This window comes from Cylas formicarius, unplaced genomic scaffold (genome assembly GCF_029955315.1).
Source record: "Cylas formicarius isolate icCylForm1 unplaced genomic scaffold, icCylForm1.1 PGA_scaffold_1__22_contigs__length_36826433, whole genome shotgun sequence".
NCBI classification, from domain to species: domain Eukaryota; kingdom Metazoa; phylum Arthropoda; class Insecta; order Coleoptera; family Brentidae; genus Cylas; species Cylas formicarius.
In genome coordinates this window covers 36,686,776-36,704,490 of record NW_026844264.1, presented here as the reverse complement: position 1 = coordinate 36,704,490, position 17,715 = coordinate 36,686,776, and the positions used below count along the sequence as shown (strand labels likewise).

Sequence of the window (17,715 nt, the reverse complement as noted above, 5' to 3'; positions counted from 1 at the left end):
GTTTATATTCGATTCCATTCTCAGATAATTTATGTAATCATCCGATTCTAATCTCAATTCATTTATTATTAACTGCAAGAACGACAGCGGTTGCAATCACACACATTTTTTCGACGTTGATTTTTCGCACACCAGCAGATCCCACCGATGAACCTCGACGTTTACCTGAATAGTGTGTGGCCGCAATTCGTTACGCACTTGCTCGTGGACTTATCTGGACACACTTGCGCGCGGATTTGACTGCATGTGTATAGCCCCCATGACGGATAACAGCACGATATTTATATTTTAATAAAAAAAAATTAAAACCACTTCGACAATTTTTTTTTCACATTATATCTTTCAAACTTTGAATTGAATTGAACCGTACGTCCCGCGCGTTTTTCGTTTTCATGACTGGACACATTCACTAGAGGCTTTGAAACTTTTTAACATTGTCACTAATGGGAGCCTTTCCCCCTATCTTTGGGGTTATTAAAATTGCTTGGAATTTGGTGGTGTTTCTGTAGGTAACTTACAGGGCCCTAACGGTCGGAAAATCTTGTTTCCTTTGGTAAAGAGAATTAAAAGGAAGGAGAATAGAATAAAACACTCTAACCTTAGCATTGGACTTTCGATGGAACCATTGCACGTGGCGGACGTTGCTCCTGCCCGGTTCCAAAATATTTATAGAAATCGGTCGAAATTAGTGTCGTTTAAAGAAAATATTGTTACGTATAGTCGTTATCTGACGTGATAGAGACGTAGTGCCTATAAGTTTGGGAAATAGTGTTCGTCTTACGTGGATGTACACGGATTTGTGATGTGTAATTCCATGAGGTGTATGTAAATACGGTTTCCGAATGTCCTATATTCACGCTGGTAACCAGGCCGGATGGGATCGGATGTCCCGTATAAGATGATTGCTGGAGCCGTTTGAAGAATCGGTCGTCATTTTATGACAATTTATTTAGAAGTTGTTTCCATTTTTGTATACGTTAAATAACCTAGAGGATGATGGATTGGTCCAGACCCTTCTCTTAAGAAGGCATTCTTTAGGATATCTGAATAATGTGAAAAATTGTGTAAGCTGGCCGAATGACCTTATGCAGTCGTGGCCATTAGAAGTAAAGAAGAAAGAAAGAAGAACCTTAGCATTTTACATAAAAACTACAATTCATTTTTGTAATAAATTCTGCACTTACAGCAGCATGATTAAAATTTTTACAGAATTGTATTGCAAATTTCCAATTATTAAGAGCACACAATTTTTCAAACATGTAATAGTTGAAATTTTTATTATAAATGGATACTTATTCTGTTTACATTAGGTTTCTTTTTTGTTGGACAACAAAAGTGGCAATTGGCAAAATCGTACCAATTTAAGCACCCACACCAACATTCATTTATCCGATGAATCTCACAATGTAAATCGAAAGGCGAGTCAGGTTAATAAATACACAAATCGGACTCATACCTGCGGAGATTTACGTAGGCACAATGTAGGACAAAAAGTTGTACTGTGTGGTTGGTTGGAGTACCAGAGGATGGACAAATTTTTAGTACTAAGAGATAGTTACGGAGAAACTCAGCTTATCACTTTAAACAAGGTACCTGTTGGTGAAGATTCATGTCTTTAATGTCACGAAGATACCTGTTTTTTTTTAATGGCAATCCAATTGCTTCTTTATTCAGGATGAAAATATTCAGGAACTTTTGAAATCTACCTCTTTGGAAAGCATAATCCAAGTGACAGGCACGGTGTTTGAGCGCCCTAAGGAAATGATCAACATAAACCAAGTAACTGGTGAAATTGAGGTTGGCATTGAAGCAATTCAGGTGCTAAATAAGGCTAAAGACTCACTACCCTTTCAAATGAGGGAGTTCCAAAAAGCCAAAGAGGGATTAAGAATGAAATACAGATATTTGGACATAAGGTTTCCACAAATGCAGAGAAATCTGCGGGTACGATCTAAGCTGATAATGAGAATGAGAGAATTTTTAATCACAAACAATTTTGTGGATGTAGAAACACCAACTTTATTTAAAGAGACGCCTGGAGTAAGCATCTTAATATAATTTTATATAATAATGCACTCTTCCCTTTTAAGGGAGCACAAGAGTTTGTTGTACCTACCAGATTCGCAGGCAAATTTTTCTCATTAGTGCAAAGCCCACAGCAGTTTAAGCAAATGTTAATGGCTGGGGCTTTGGATAGATACTTCCAAATAGCTAGGTGTTACAGAGATGAAGGGGCGCGATCAGACAGACAACCTGAATTTACCCAGTTGGACATAGAGCTGTCTTTTACCAATGCTGAACATGTAGTTCAACTTATAGAGGACTTAATGGTTTACACCCTTGAAAAATTTTGTGATGGGATTCCTAAAAAATTTCCTCGAATTTCGTATCTGACAGCAATGGAGGAATTTGGCAGTGATAGACCAGATACAAGTTTTGATTTTAAGGTGCTTGGGATTTTTGAAGTTAAAAATCATATTTAATATTGTAATTTTAGCTAAAAAATTTTACACATCTTCTAAAGGACATGGATCCTACTTGTGAAAATTTTGGGGCTTATGCACTGGCTTTTCCCAAGCACTATGCAAATTTAAGTAAATCTGTTAAGGAACATTTGTCCAATATCACTCTCCAGCATCCTAAAGCTAAGTTGGTACAGAGTAAGGTCAACTTAAATAAAGATTGGCTCACCAAGATAACCCGTCTTATATCTGAAGATGCTGCAAAAGCTATTATGAAAGATTGTGATTTGGAGGACGGCTCCGCGTTATTTTTAGCATTTGGAGACAAGGTGGATGTGGTAATGAGGTTTTTATCGCTTGCTGCTGAAGAAAAATTTAAACAAAGATTCTACTTCGCAGAGAAATTTGTTGGGTAAACTAAGGGTAGAGTATGTAAATTACTTGGAGAGCATTGGCGTGACAATAAGAAAAAAAGGATATCATTTTCTTTGGGTGCTGGACTTTCCTTTATTTGAAAAGTGCCAACAGACCGGCACTTTAAAATCTGTTCATCATCCTTTCACTTCGCCGCACCCGGAAGACTTGCCTTTATTACAAAGCGCTCCTTTAAAGGTAAACGCAAAATTTGCAATAGATAATAGCTTGCAGTAATAATTACAGGTTAGGTCTTTGGCATATGATCTGGTGCTAAATGGACATGAAATTGGAGGAGGTTCAATACGAATTCATGATCCTTCCCTACAAGAACAATTGTTGAAAGCATTGAATATTGACCAAGAATCGTTACAACACATCATAGACATGCTGGGTAAGACGCTTTTCGGTTAAGTTCTTAAGATTTATGATCCCGACTTTAGGTTCTGGTTGTCCTCCCCATGGAGGCATAGCACTGGGCTTAGATAGGTTGTTTGCAATTTTGCTCAACACAATCAGTATTAGAGATGTTATCGCCTTCCCAAAGACGTTTGAAGGGAGGGAACCCATTAGCCAAGCACCCTCAGAGGTGTCGGAAAAAACTTTAAAGCTTTATCATATTCGGCCGATCGATTGTTAAGTTCCATGTTGTAAAATCGAAAATTGAGTTTTATGCCGCAAATAAAGGTTCGAAAAACATGAGGGTAGGAGATTCGTTTTGGGAAATCTTTCACCAACACGGGAACAAAATAAACCAAATGAAAGTTAAGCAACAAATTTATAGTGGTCGTCTTAACATTTATCCGAAAATTTAATACAACAATAAATTAATAAGGGCTAAAACAACTTTAACAAATACTTGAAATACCTCAGTCCTGAAAATCAAATTCAACATCGCACATACCCCTCTCCCGAACCCTAAAAGTTTCCAAAAAATATAATGAATGCCAGCATTTTTTGTTTTTTGTTTTTTTATCAAAATCGATTCTCTTAATATTCCAACACAGGTAATATAGGAAACATTTCAAAGCAATACAATATATACATAAAACAACAAGAAATATATGGAAAAATAATTTGACAGAGTATTATTATTTACAATAATTACAGATTTCAACTAAACGGTGCAGTATTTGATTCGCGTGAAAAAGTGCACTGCCATGTTTATTTAAATCAAGCGATATCCATCAACAAGAAATATTTTATTTTAAACATTCCAAAAATAAACTAGCTCACGGATCTTAGCAATATTCTCCTGTAGTGTTTCTCCAAACAGTATTAGGTAGGTGTACGTTTCTGTCTACAATAAATAGTATTAAGTAAGGGTGGACTGATTTTCTAAATTCCTCAAAAAGGTCTGCCCAAATACTAGCCGGCACAAATTTTTGAAATCGACGACACCTTAAAGTCTCGTAGCATCATCGAGAAGATTTTTCAACTCTTTCAGATGTTGGGCTTTGCTGCCCGTGGCGGTGCTTGCCGCTACAGGTCGGCCGATATAGCTAAAATTTAAAAAAAAATGCGATATAAAAAAAATTGAAATTTGAAGTTTTCAGATTTATATGAACTAAAAACTAAGACCTTTAGACTCACTGCTGATTAAATATTCAAGAAAAGTACTTTGTTTACTGTTTATTAATTCGTTTATAATTGTTAGCAGTTAGTCTAAAAAGTGCGGTAGAATTTTGGTACCAAATAATATATTAAACGCATACAACCATTAGATATACGGGGTGGTTTATAACATAACAAGGGCGTGAAAAAGCTTATGTCAATGTGAGTCGGCAATTTCTACAGTGTGATGCAATAAAAAAAATGGCCAGCTACTGCTTTTTTCAACATTGGGGTTTTCTGCGAAAAACCAAAGCATCAAGGCCTTTCACACTTTTCCTAACTCTCGCAAACAAACGTGAAAAAAAAATTAAAGAGATATGCTCAATTCACTTCCCGCCAGTAAAACTTTGCCGTTAATATGGCCGTTGACAACAACTTTTACCGTTCATAATTCAGCACTTCAAACTTACGTCCCTCGACGACTTTAAGAGTGTAGGGATTTGGAAAAAAAGGCGGAAAGTGCAGGTTAGTGTGCGAAATTTGTGGGCATGCGCGCAAGATCATACATGTATATCGACTTTATCGTATTTATAACCTCTACATTATCTAATAGTTATATGGCTAAATGGATATAACAATTAGCACGGGCTCTCAACAGCGGCGTTCCTTGTCCTCATACAAGCGACTAAACACGAAGATATGATTTTGAAATCTCACCTAACAATTCTATTATCAGGTTTAATACCATCGTCTCTCGGTTCAGGTGTACGTTTGCCGAACATTCTAGAGAGCCAGTTTGCTTTTTTTGAGCTAAAAAAATTAACAACCACACATTAAGTCACCGGTATGATCTACAAAATCATATCTTCCTTATATTGATTAAATAAAAAAGAAACAAAATATCGGTCATAATTACAAGAACTTAAACAAGGTTTTTTTTTTGTTTTCTCGGTCAAATAAACATCATCATGCTAATAATATAAGTAGCCATCTTCAGTTTCTATAACCATTTTTGATATAGTGACCAACAATAAATAACAAAGGGGAAAAATAAAAATATGTTCGGTTTTGGTTGATTGGTAAATAAATTTTTGTGTAAATTTGAGATACGTTTGGAATATCACTATTGTTATTTATAGAATTTTAACGTGTTACAATCACTTACCATTATTATAGGATTTTTTCTACGGAATGTTTAGTTATAGAGGAGCATTTTGGGTCTTGTTATTTTTAATAGAATTTTTGTGATTTGAAATGCTGTTGTTATTGGACCGCGGAAACTAAGGATATCCTAGATTTTAACGAATTTTATGGCCGGCACATAACTATAAAGAAAACTTACACAATGTCTCTTTGTCCGGCAAGAGTCGTTTCAAATCTGGGCTTAACGTAGGCCCAACCTCCCTGGTTCTTGTGCTCTTCCTGGGCCCACGCGATTTGCGCATTGGGATACTTTTCGCACTCCGCTTTGACCAAGTCGAACGGGAAGGGTGTTAACTGAAAATATATTAAATCATTTATTATATTTACTTATTTATTTACAAAAAGAGTAAGAAAATCGGAACATAAACTTGGCAATATTTTGCAGTCCTAGTTTGCAGATGTCTTATTTGATAATTAGACATTCTGCACTAACGACTCCGAATTGAACAAAATATGTCAATCATTTTTGGAAATCTACTTTAGAAAATGAAATTTGAATTTGTTTCACGTTTTAAAATAATAATTTAACATATCAATTGCCCCCCTGGCGGTCATTTCAGAAACTCGAAAAACAATTTCTCTTGACGGATTATCCTTACTGGTATATACGATGGAAAACAGTATCGCTGTGTGTGTGTGAGGACGTGCTAGCGAAACTCACCTGCTCGACTCTGATAAGCGCGATTTTATCTTCGATGCCCTTCTCCTTGTTGATTTTCCTCAAATCGTAAAACACCTTCCCCGAGCAAAATATCAATTTTTGAACGCATTGCGGATTCTGGGCGGCCGGTCCGTCGTCGGCGATGATACGTTGAAATTCGGTGCCCTCGACCATTTCGTCGAAAGAGCTCCTCGCTTCCGGATGTCTCAGCAGACTCTTCGGAGTCATTATTATGAGGGGTTTGCGGAAAGGCAGCGCGATCTGCCTCCTGAGCAGATGGAACAAGTTGGCCGGAGTGGTGCAATTCGCAATGATCCAGTTGATGTCGTGCAGCTGACGTACGGCGAAATCGTCACTTTCCGGCGGGAAATAGTCCGGATCGTCGGACGACATTTGCAAGAAACGTTCGAGGCGGGCGCTCGAGTGTTCCGGACCTTGTCCTACAACATGATCGAGCGTAAAGGGCCCATCGCAATTTTGTGGTACGACGTTTTACCTTCCATGCCGTGCGGCAATAGCATGACCAAACCGGTCTGCCTGACCCACTTGGACTGACCGCTGGAGAGTAAAGTGTCGATTATACATTGGGCCGTGTTGGCGAAGTCTCCGAATTGGGCTTCCCACATTACCAAAGCGTTAGGATTGGTCATAGAATAGCCTAATTCGAAACCCAACACGCCGTACTCTGACAGAGAGCTGTTGCATACAGTGTAGGGCGCCTGATCGGGGTACAGATTGCACAAAGGTCTGAAAATGATCAAAGGACAGACATGAGTTAACTTTATTTATGGATTTATCAAAACGGTTATAAAAAAAAGAAAAAAAAAAAGGAATACCACAATTTATATCCTCAGAAAAATAAACAGACTTGAAAATAAGAGTGCCAATTCGATTCGAAGAAAAGAAAAACCCATTTAGTTCTCGAGAACTTCTAATAGGATCAACACGAACCAACCTGAAGAATGTATATAATTTGAAATAAATTTATATACCTGTAAGTGGCCTTGTCGACGGTCTGATGGTGCAACACGTGATGCCTATGCGAAAAAGTGCCTCTCTCCACGTCTTGCCCGGACAACCTCACGTGGATCCCCTCCTTCAGCAGAGAACCGAAGGCCATCGCCTCGCCGAGCGCCCAATCGCAAATGCGATTTTCCACCATCTCCATCCTCGATTTTAAAATCCTTTCGATACCCTTGTGGATAATAAACTCCGCCGCGTTCGGCGGAGGCGACGAGAACCTCTTTCCGATATGAACCAACGTGTCCTCGACGACTCCCGTCGGGTTCACCTTCAGGGGATCCTTGCCCTCGAAGAACCCGGACCACGGACTATCTATCCAGTCCTTGTATTTAATGTGCGTCTCTTGCCGCGCCCTTTCCAACGCTTCCTCGCAGATTTTGTCGTATTTTTCCTTCACGTCTTTGACTTCCGCCTCGTTGACAGCGCCCTCGCTGATCAATTGGTCGGCGTACTTGTCGAGGCAAGGTTTCAGACTCCGTACTTTACGATACATGAGAGGTTGGGTGAACATCGGTTCGTCGAGTTCGTTGTGGCCGTATCGGCGGTAACACACCAGGTCGATAACCACGTCTTTGTGGAAGGTGGCCCGCCATTCCGCCGCAATGTTGCACACGTGGATCACGCTTTCGGGATCGTCACCGTTGACGTGGAAAATGGGAGCGTTGACCACTCGGGCCACGTCTGAGTAACGTTAGGAATTAATATACATTTTTCGCAACATAAGGGGGTTTATAAAACACCTCAGCCGATACGGAAACAAACTGTTCATTGTGACTTTCAGAGTGGTCCGGATTATAACCGAGCAACTTTAAAATAGTTTTTTATGCTTTTTTTTTTGGTCCTCGAAAAATGATTTTTCGCGAAAAAACTGAGGGGACCATTTTTGTTTAAAATTGATCAAGACATCTGAATTTATTAACACAATTGTGATAAACCATTTTCCTAACAATTATTTATTATTTAAACGAATTAAAATGGTCTCGAAAACGCCACTGGCTAAACAAAAACAAGTTTATCCATTCCGCGTTTGCAAGCAAAATCTAGAAGAGATCTCTCTGAGATGATTATAACACCCTGTATATGTCCTACAACATATACATGTCGTATGAACACTGCAACTTTTAATATAGTACAACATAGTACCAGAATTTATCTATTTATACAACAAAATCTAGTCTCTTAAATCATATCAGTCATTATAAATTATAATTAAAGAGGTTATATAATTATAAACTAATATAAGGTACTACTTTTACAGCGCTAGACAATTAAGCCAAAAATAGGTTTAATAGTAGGAGTCACTAAAATCTAATTGAATAGACAGACAATTGTTTTTTTTTGCAATTTGTTGATTACTAAAGCTTCAAGTAGAACTTGAATTATTTATTGCAACTTAAATATTGAGGTTTGAGTTTTGATATGCTTTATTTCTATACACAAACAAATGAATTAAAGAGATAAAAAAAAATGTTCAAGTTTCCTCTTATCCTTTACCTTACAATAAAACTTTAAGCTGCGAAAAAATGCTAGTTTGGTATAATAAACTAGCTGAGTAGTATGACACCCGTAGTAAGTGTCAAAACAACAGACAAGTGCAAAATCATAGTTTTATACATACCAGTACAGTACGGAGAGGACCTTGAAAATCTTGGGTCGGTAGTGAAACCGATTTGGTTGTTCACGACGATATGGACGGTGCCGTGGGTCGTGTAATCTGGCAATTCAGATAAGTGCATGGTCTCAAACACAACGCCTTGGCCGGCAAAGGCGGCGTCGCCGTGCAGCAGCATCGACATAACCTAAAATTCGGATAGTAATACACAAGAACCGACAAAAATCCCCCCACGGCACCTTTTTGCCTTCGCCGTCGCCTCTGTAGAACTGTTCCGCCCTCGTTTTCCCTTCAACCACCGGATCCACCGTCTCTAAATGCGAAGGGTTGGCTACTACGGCCAATCGAATGTTTTTGTTCGTAACGCGATTCAATCTGAAAACGTACTTCATAGTTTCCTTCAAATTAGACTTACCAACTGACTACCTCTCTATATAGGTTCCCAAGTGGTATTTAACGTCGCCCGAACCATCGTCTGCGGCTTCTAGCCCTGCAAACTGAGTAAACAGCTGATACAAAGGCTTACGACAGACGTTGGCCAAAACGTTCAGGCGCCCCCTGTGGGGCATTCCCATCACTATACTTTCGACTCCGAGCTCGGTCGACTTGTCGATTACGGTTTTCATTGCGGGTATAAGCATTTCGCAACCCTCCAACCCGAATCTTTTTTCGGACGACCACTTACGAGCCAAGAAAGATTCAAAGCTGAAAAATAAGATTTTATCTCCGCCATCCAGTAGTCCAAACGTTTATCTAGGATTTACCAATTTTGGGGAAAATGCTACAAAATTTCAGAACAAGTAATAAAATATTTTTTATATATATTTTTATATACTTTGCTAAAAGAACGAATATTAGAATCTAGTAGGTATTCTGCAAATTATCTCAAACACATTATTTTGTTTTTATTTCTATTACGGATATTATACATTTGGCAAAAGATGGTGAAATGCAGTTTCATTTAATTTTTTTGAGAAAATACAAATGTATTAGCCATTCTGAACTTTCCCAACACTTTCCTTTAAGAGATAGCCAAAAACCATTTAGCAAAAGAGCATCGAATTTATTTCCCAGCTTAAAGAACAGGTTCATTTTATAAATATCTATAAAATAGCTTAAGTGGTATACTTAATGAGATTTTACTACTCTAGACCTTTGAGAAAGAGACCATAATCTAAATCTAAATTATTCTTTTAATCGACATAACATGGGAAAATACAGATTCCACCAAGGACGGCACTAAAGTGGGAAGTTACTATTCAATTTTAATAATTGTTAAATATAACTAATAATAAATAAAACAGAAGGAACCAGAATTTTACAAAACTCCCGACAAACTGCCTGCATTATTTTTACTCTCGCCACATGGGTCGAAAAATCGTTTATATCCGACTATTAAGCGGGATTAAACGGGATTGAATTTCCATGTGAATTGAGATAAACAATCACGATTCAAGGCTTAATCCAGATTGGGAATGTTAATCCAATTCTGCGAAAACGTGGGATTGGACTAAGAATTTAGAATTCCTTCGGTGGCATGAATTTAATCCCGAAATAGTGATCACGATGTGATTTAATTGGGGTAACAACAAATAACATTTCAACGTAGTGCTTTTATATGTCAAAATTTCCTATAAGACTACAAGAAAACCTTTACTTTACATCAGTTAGATACTTGCGGATCATGCTAAAATTATAGTTCAATTTAATTTAAATGTCAATTAAACAATTCCGGATTAACCAATCCAATATAAATATAATCTTAATTTAATCCGGATTAAGCGCCATATATAAACGCAGTAAATATGAACATTAAATTATTTACCCAAAACAGTAATGTTTTTTTAGAAATTTGTTTTACCATTTTTTACAAAACAATTTTTGTTCAACTGTTTTTTGTGAAATGTGTCTCCTCCTATATGTAAGAGTGGTGAAAGAGGTGAATTTAGTAACTACAGGGTAATAAACAAAATGTCTTTAATAGCAAAAATGTTTGAGACTATTATAGATTTTAAAATCAAAATTGCACTACAATCAATTTTAAATGAAAACCAACATGGCTTTATTATTGGCAGATCAACGGTAAGTAATTTGTTAGTTTATGTTTTTAAATAGTAAATTTTATTCCGAGTTTACTGACGTGTAACTTAATAATAACTTAAATGTTATTATTTCTCTAGAATATCATTTAAACTTACCCAGTGGCGCGAGTCAGCCGAGCCAAAATGAGCCTCTTCTGCTCGTTGGACAAATCCATACAGCCGGGGGTCTCCAATCGTTGTCTGATCCAGTTACACTGCTCCAAGCTATTGATAAACATAAATTCGACGCCAATGTGTCTGCAATAAGAAAGTTCCAGGCGACGCAAAATTTCCCTAAGCGGCAAGGATTTCTCTTGGCCGCCGATAAATGTAGTCGATGGTAATTTAAAAACTCGATCCATGTCGGTCTCATCTGATAAGCACATTACAGAATATTAGATATAAATATCGAAAGAAAAAAGCAACACGTATAAATCAAAATCTAGTGCAAACCTGTTTCGAATCAAATTAAAAATCAGTTTGAAACATTTTTACAAAGGCTAACGGCAAATCATATTTTAAAAATGTCACTGATTTACTTACTTGATCTGTGCGAAACTTATTGTTCTGTTAAATCCGTAAACTAGAAAATGACTATGGCGAATACAAAAATTGCCCGCTTTTTCAGTTTCAGTTTGAGACATTTTTGAATTCGCCAAAGGCAAATAAATGGAAAATAAAAACTAAAGCTTACGTCGCATGAATTCCTTCACCTGCCTTCTGAGTTCTTCCGAGTACGTTTTCGAAGGGTGCTCTGTGTTAGGAATGGATGTAAAATAGGCAAAAGAAAAAACAAGCATTTAGTAAACAAAAAAGAAAATGTTAAAAGTTAATTCTAGAGAAAAACTAACACTCGCTTTAAATAATTAGTGTTAATACAAGGTGTAATTGTAATTTAAACACGAATAAAACAACAAAACTACAATCTAAGAATAAGAACGTGCACTAAGAATATCGTCTCTACTCTGGGAAGCATCAACAATCTCACGAGGTAATAAATTATGACAGACTGCTACAGCATTTTGTAATTCAATTTTTAATACTGCCAAGTAGAACTTATCTTCATCGGCTCCACATAATTTCATACCCAAGTGTCAAATGTGTGTCATAAGTATAAAACGGTATATGGTTAATTAACTTAAGGCTTATTTATTTGTCGTTATTTTTTTTAGTGATGTACATAAAATGAAGCAGATGAAGTGAAATAAAATTAATTAAAATTGAATTTCGTTAACAGATTTTCTGACATCGCAATTCTCAATAAAAGCATAAAATTCTGAAAATGTAAAAACAATAACGCCATTATAAATTCACTATTTATTCATCTTGTAAGTTCAAAATATTTACATAAATGGCTAAGTGATATGAATAAGAAGCCAGTTTATGCACGTCGCGATTCAATTTAAAAGTTTCTTATTGATATGATATGTCATGATACGGATATATAAAAAAAGATAGCAAATCACTTTTTGATCTTTAAATCTTACCAAAATTATAATTTTTGTAGACCAGCTCCTGGGGTGTTTGGTCGTCCAAATCGGCGCTATTGATACCCAAGGGGTCCAATTTGGCTATGTGATGGCCACGGATCTACAAAAATTTGCCAACACCACTACCGCTAATTAAGTGCACAAAATAATAGTAATAGTAGTAATTCGACCAAGCGAAAGATAGTATAATTTATTGGTAGAAAACCACTCATTACATGCGTTTGAATGTGTAGTTTTTGCTTCAAACTTCAATTTTTTTATTATTTTGTACCCAACAACCTAATATTTCTTGCAGCCCAATAAAGGTAAAGGTTACATAATACCCACTGATCAAAGGTGATCAATTAAATCATTTTAATCAATTTTATCAGGCTTTGTTCTGGTTTACAAATTTTTTTAGACAACTAAATGACAGTAACTAGATAGTACATTAATCATTAATAATGAGTGTGAAGTGAAATAAGCTTTACCATACAAAATCTTAATCCCAATACACCCAACATTCCATTCCAAAATGCACCAAGGAAAGCAACTAACTAATCTAAGCATTGTTAATAAAATTATTTCATGCCACTTTAGAGAATGTTTCAAACTGTGTTAGTCCTTTAAATTTCATATGTACCACATTTAAACTGAATGAAATGAAACTTGACTGATTAAACAGGTGTGCACCATTAAATTAGGAATACATTAATGTATCGCAAAGAGGCTAGCCATGCAATGTACAAAAATTTTTCGAATAACATAGCGATATAGAAAAAATCTGACTGGCCTCTTTCCTTATACCCAAAAGTTATATGGCAGATGGGGGTCATACCTAACTTGTGCTGGCGAATGACTTCAGTAGGTGCCCCACCTATTTTATCACTTATTGTTGTTGAACGATCAGTGTACATGATATCAAGGGGATCCAGTTTGGCTACTAAGTGACCGCGTTGCTAAGAACAATAAGATATAGGTCCATTCGATAGATGATTCCAGACCGATTAAATAGAAAAGTGTACAAATACTTCGTCATATTTCAATATAACAACACGACTCTAACAACCAAACTTGTTTTCTATTTAACCGATCAGAGTGGCAACATAGCACTGCAACAGGTATGTAAGCAGCTGTACCAATAAATATATGCAACAAACCGTTCATGCATTTACTTGATGTCCATTTAATCTATATACTTTTATGCACAATTTTCAATTACCTCTATTTATTCATGCTTAAGAAATGACGGAATATATAAAAATTCGACCCAATCATGTTTACTTCGTAAGTAACACCTCTTATTAACCGATCATATTTGTAAACCTTGTTTAATTGTGAAATTTTAAGTCCTTCCATTGAGTGCTACAAATAAAAACTCACTTGATAACTTCTAATGATAGCCTGTACCGCTAAATGATCATCAATTATCTTCTCACTGACACCTGCTGTTCCAATAGCCCCTGCCCCACTCAAACTGGGTATTAGTGCTCCAAGGGGCACTTCATTTTTGCCTGGAAGAGCAAGAGAGGGTGGGGATTGATAACCTGCTCCACCGCTTTGAGAGTTTCGAAAAAAGGCATCCCATGACTAAAAATTCAAGTTGTATATTAGACATACCAAAACAGTAGCAGACAATGAATTTCAAATTAAGACAAATATATTTACTGCATGAACACTAGAAGGGTCGGCTAGCCAGGCATTATACATATCCTCCACATACTGGCTTGAGCTGCCATTGAGGAAGGGTTCGGCGGCAGCTGGAACATTGTAGGCCCTACATTGGATGCAAGTGAAGCTTCCCGCGGGCGAGTTGTTTATTAGCCAGGCTGCAAATTTCTGACCTGTGGGCCCTCTAACCGCCGATAGCAAAGTTCTTGCCCTCTGCATTGCCGCTGTTTACTTAAAAGGAAATCAGATTAGTCTGTCAGCTAACCAATAGAAAGTGAGTGGGCGACCTCAACCTAGAAACGCGAGACAAAAGTGGAACAAATAAAGGGAAAAAATGTTTAAATTAGTGTCTCGCTCGGAATAAACTAGTCTCAGGCAAGAGACAAAGTTTTAGCAAACATTTGACTAGGTATCTCACGTGAGGTAAACATTTTTGGCAGAAGTTCATGTTGCATGCCAAATCAATTTAAAAATAATATAACGATTTGAAAAGTTTCGATTACAATTATTATCATCGTATACTCGAATATATCTCGTTTTTCTTTTTCGTTTTTCATTTTAACACGAATTTGCAATTATTTTCAATATTTGCTTAATGAATAATAGTCTACCGTGATATAGTTTTTGTTAATTGCATGTTTATACAACGTGGTAGAATATTAATATTTTACAGTAACGCAACTACGATATTTAATTTGAAAATTAAAACTCCGGCGAGGGCATAATTTTAAAGAGTTTGACAGAGTCACCTGCATTATGTAACTGTCAAGTAATTAATTAATGCTCGAAAAAATAAAGCCTGCCAAACAGTGAACAACTGTATTTGCAGAACTTACGTTAAATTATTTAGTCCTTATCAAATTTCAGCTTCACTTGCTTTATGTTACTGGAATTTAGCAGCACCGACTTGTTTACGATGATTGACGTTGTTGGGTCGCTGGGGGACTGACTAATCTTTTTGACATACGCCAGTGTTGCCAGCACAAAGCGTTGACCGCGGATGAGAACTTACGAGGAACTAGATTTACCAATATTGAAACAACTGATTAACATCGCAAAAAAAAATTCTGTCAACTGACTAAGCAGGTACGAATCAGGAGCGAGAGAAGATAGATGATTTTTTTTGTACCCTAAAAGATATTTCTTACCTTTTTAGTAGTCATTTATTTTTTCTTTCAAAAATGGCATAAATCTAATTTTAGGGAATTGTGTAATTCGATCTCTCTCTACTATTTAAAGAGAATGTATAGCAAACATATTAAATATTTTTCTTGGCTAATGGCTAAAGTATATAAGTAATCAACCAGAACGGTAGGTAGTAGATTATGGTATATATGATGTTTCTGAACCTCGTTCGGTAATAAAACAATATTGAAAAAAAAAGGTGTATAAATATGAGTATCAACAGTTTCTTGTTCCCAGTATCCTTAATACGCTTTGCCTGATTTCGTTGAAAAAGCGGAGCAAATTACAATATAATTTCACGAAAAAAAAATGGAAGCCAGTGACAATGTAATTTTCATTTTTTTTTAGAATTTAACGAATGTGCACCGTTTCCTTTTATATTTTCACAGTTTATTTTAGTCATAACAGTTTTAGTTAATTAGTTTTCTTTTTTTTTGGTTTTTACTAAAAATTGAATACATATTTTCAAAATGAAGCGATAATCTTGTCTAGGTTTTACTTATAATATTTCTAGCACAACAGTATCTGAATATCTAGCGGTTTAAATGCGACATAACGAGTGAATTTTTCAAACAAAGGTCTTAATGAGTACATTAAGCAAATTAAATACTATTGATAATTATGTGATCGCTGATGCGACGCATCAGCCACATTAAAATAATTTAATTATAATAATTAAACGGGATTGTCCTTATTCAATGCCACCGCAATAAATTTCAACCGCGTTTAAATACAGTAAGGAATTATAGAATCTCAGAACGCATGAGAACTTTTATGAAATATTTGATTGTTATCGTATTCGATATGTATAATGTCTGCATAAAAATACACTAAAATGTTGATACTGTGACTTTCAAAAAGCCTTTGAGATATAGAGATTTTGAAAAATATCTTTCCCATCTAAAGCGCTAAAAATATCAATGCTGTATTTTTTAAAATGAAACTCCGTCTGTATATTGGACCGTTTATCACTTTTTAACCGAAAAATGGTACGGTTTCTTTAGCACACTATTTTAAATGACCGTGTAGCAATGACATAACATAAGGGTCGCAAATACCGTAAAGTTGAAGTATTTATAATCGTTCCTCGGCCTTTGAGGATGCCTTAGACAAATTAACACTTGTCAGATTATTAATGAATTAAGCACCATTCAAATGGCCGACGAACCCTAAATACTATTTTAGTAGTTTTTCGTACACGACTGCCGCTACATTTGACACATTAATTTGCACTTTGCGCCATGTTCTTTTTGAACCTGGAACTTCGTTTTGCCTGATTTTAATAAAAATGCGATAAGCAAAATAAAAACTTTAGAATTGACTAGCTATAAGCGGCCATGTTGAGTGTTGAACGTCGCAAGGTCTTACTGGTTGAAAGTGAGATTTGAAATGACAAGGTGCAGGCGAATTTAAAATGTTGCTCCTTGACATGTCATATTGACAGTTATTCAAAAGTGTATTTAGATTTTCATTAGAATAATATCTTCATCCGTTTAAATTCCGATCTATTCACTTTTTAAATATCGTTATTCTTGACTTTTACCGTCATTCATTCATTGGCATTGCATGGCTGCCTTACACTTACAGATGTGTCAAAATAATTCGATTTTGTTAGAAAACTGCTGAATAGCTACTGGAGATATAAAGGCCTATGGGGAGAATACAGGAACTTAGGAAGTAAACACAACTTTGAGAAGGAACATGCGCATGCGCGAGATCTAAAATCTCGTTTTCTTTGGATCACAATTTGCCTAGATCTTGGCAAATGTTCTGAGTGTAATTGCTCCTTAGAAAGAAAATGGTCTACTCTACGAAAATATTAAGGCCGCATGGAGCGCATCAATTTTTACCATATTAGGGCCAGTATTTTATCTAATAGCTCTATGGGCTGCTGGGAAACCTTACCATCGTAGTACGGGAATATCATATATGAATAGAAGGCGTTTTTATATTTCATAACTTTGACAATTTTGTGTAGGACGCTAAAATTATGATTTTGTTAAAACCGTGTACTAGTAGACTACTACCCGAATGATTTTGAGAAAATGATACTGGTCAGCGCCCAAGGTTTCGCTCTTAACCTTTGTCCAACTAAGACATGTTAATATCTCAATAAAAAAAACACCAAAATCCTCAAAAATGGGAAGTTTAGCCAATTAATTATGCAGGCGCTACCATGTTTTCGGCTATCCGTATTAAAAGCGCCTTGCGTTGAGATGGGACTCCGATAAGGCTGCCGCATGTAAAAAACAATGGACAAACATAAGGTCGCATGATGTTGATTTTAAATCCGTTTTTTATAATTATCTGTTATTACGTAAAATAATTAACACCGGACATGACGTATCGGATAAATAATAAAAGTTGCTTTTGTTCGAAA

At 36.2% G+C, this 17,715-nt stretch overlaps 2 protein-coding genes across 8 annotated transcripts; one reads left to right on the top strand and one right to left on the bottom strand.

Moving 5' to 3' along the window:
- The first annotated feature begins 624 nt into the window (after positions 1 to 624).
- LOC132696069 (aspartate--tRNA ligase, mitochondrial) lies at positions 625 to 3,530 on the top strand. 2 transcript variants are annotated; one of them, XM_060660633.1, is made up of 8 exons: positions 625 to 955; positions 1,311 to 1,589; positions 1,675 to 2,040; positions 2,091 to 2,447; positions 2,498 to 2,800; positions 2,862 to 3,074; positions 3,123 to 3,270; positions 3,320 to 3,530. In XM_060660633.1, the coding sequence occupies exons 1-8, from the start codon at positions 938 to 940 to the stop codon at positions 3,514 to 3,516; spliced, it is 1,881 nt and encodes a 626-aa protein (XP_060516616.1). In that variant the 5' UTR covers positions 625 to 937; the 3' UTR covers positions 3,517 to 3,530. The 2 variants fall into 2 exon arrangements, with proteins under 2 accessions (XP_060516616.1, XP_060516615.1); XM_060660632.1 differs by lacking the exon at positions 625 to 955 and adding an exon at positions 962 to 1,259.
- Positions 3,531 to 3,635: 105 nt separating this feature from the next.
- LOC132696068 (2-oxoglutarate dehydrogenase complex component E1) lies at positions 3,636 to 15,145 on the bottom strand. 6 transcript variants are annotated; one of them, XM_060660625.1, is made up of 15 exons: positions 14,987 to 15,145; positions 14,148 to 14,381; positions 13,863 to 14,069; positions 12,498 to 12,600; positions 11,705 to 11,764; positions 11,128 to 11,383; positions 9,356 to 9,634; positions 9,169 to 9,304; positions 8,936 to 9,116; positions 7,287 to 7,998; positions 6,791 to 7,041; positions 6,295 to 6,734; positions 5,773 to 5,927; positions 5,148 to 5,240; positions 3,636 to 4,378 (listed from the first exon to the last, which is right to left on the bottom strand). In XM_060660625.1, the coding sequence occupies exons 2-15, from the start codon at positions 14,367 to 14,369 to the stop codon at positions 4,279 to 4,281; spliced, it is 3,195 nt and encodes a 1,064-aa protein (XP_060516608.1). In that variant the 5' UTR covers positions 14,370 to 14,381; positions 14,987 to 15,145; the 3' UTR covers positions 3,636 to 4,278. The 6 variants fall into 6 exon arrangements, with proteins under 6 accessions (XP_060516608.1, XP_060516609.1, XP_060516611.1 ...); XM_060660626.1 differs by lacking the exons at positions 11,705 to 11,764; positions 12,498 to 12,600 and adding an exon at positions 13,318 to 13,438; XM_060660628.1 differs by lacking the exon at positions 5,148 to 5,240.
- Between the last annotated feature and the right edge of the window lie 2,570 nt (positions 15,146 to 17,715).

Coding starts and splice junctions, on each gene's coding strand:
- LOC132696069 (XM_060660632.1), top strand. CDS start 1,086: ATGCAGTCGTGGCCATTAGAAGTAAAGAAGAAAGAAAGAAGAACCTTA. Junction 2,801..2,861: donor TTGGAGACAAGGTGGATGTG/GTAATGAGGTTT, acceptor TCTACTTCGCAG/AGAAATTTGTTGGGTAAACT. Junction 3,075..3,122: donor TACAAAGCGCTCCTTTAAAG/GTAAACGCAAAA, acceptor TAATAATTACAG/GTTAGGTCTTTGGCATATGA.
- LOC132696068 (XM_060660625.1), bottom strand. CDS start 14,369: ATGCAGAGGGCAAGAACTTTGCTATCGGCGGTTAGAGGGCCCACAGGT. Junction 12,601..13,862: donor CTATCATTAGAAGTTATCAA/GTGAGTTTTTAT, acceptor AAATTTTTGTAG/ATCCGTGGCCATCACATAGC. Junction 4,379..5,147: donor CCTGATAATAGAATTGTTAG/GTGAGATTTCAA, acceptor TTTAAATTTTAG/CTATATCGGCCGACCTGTAG.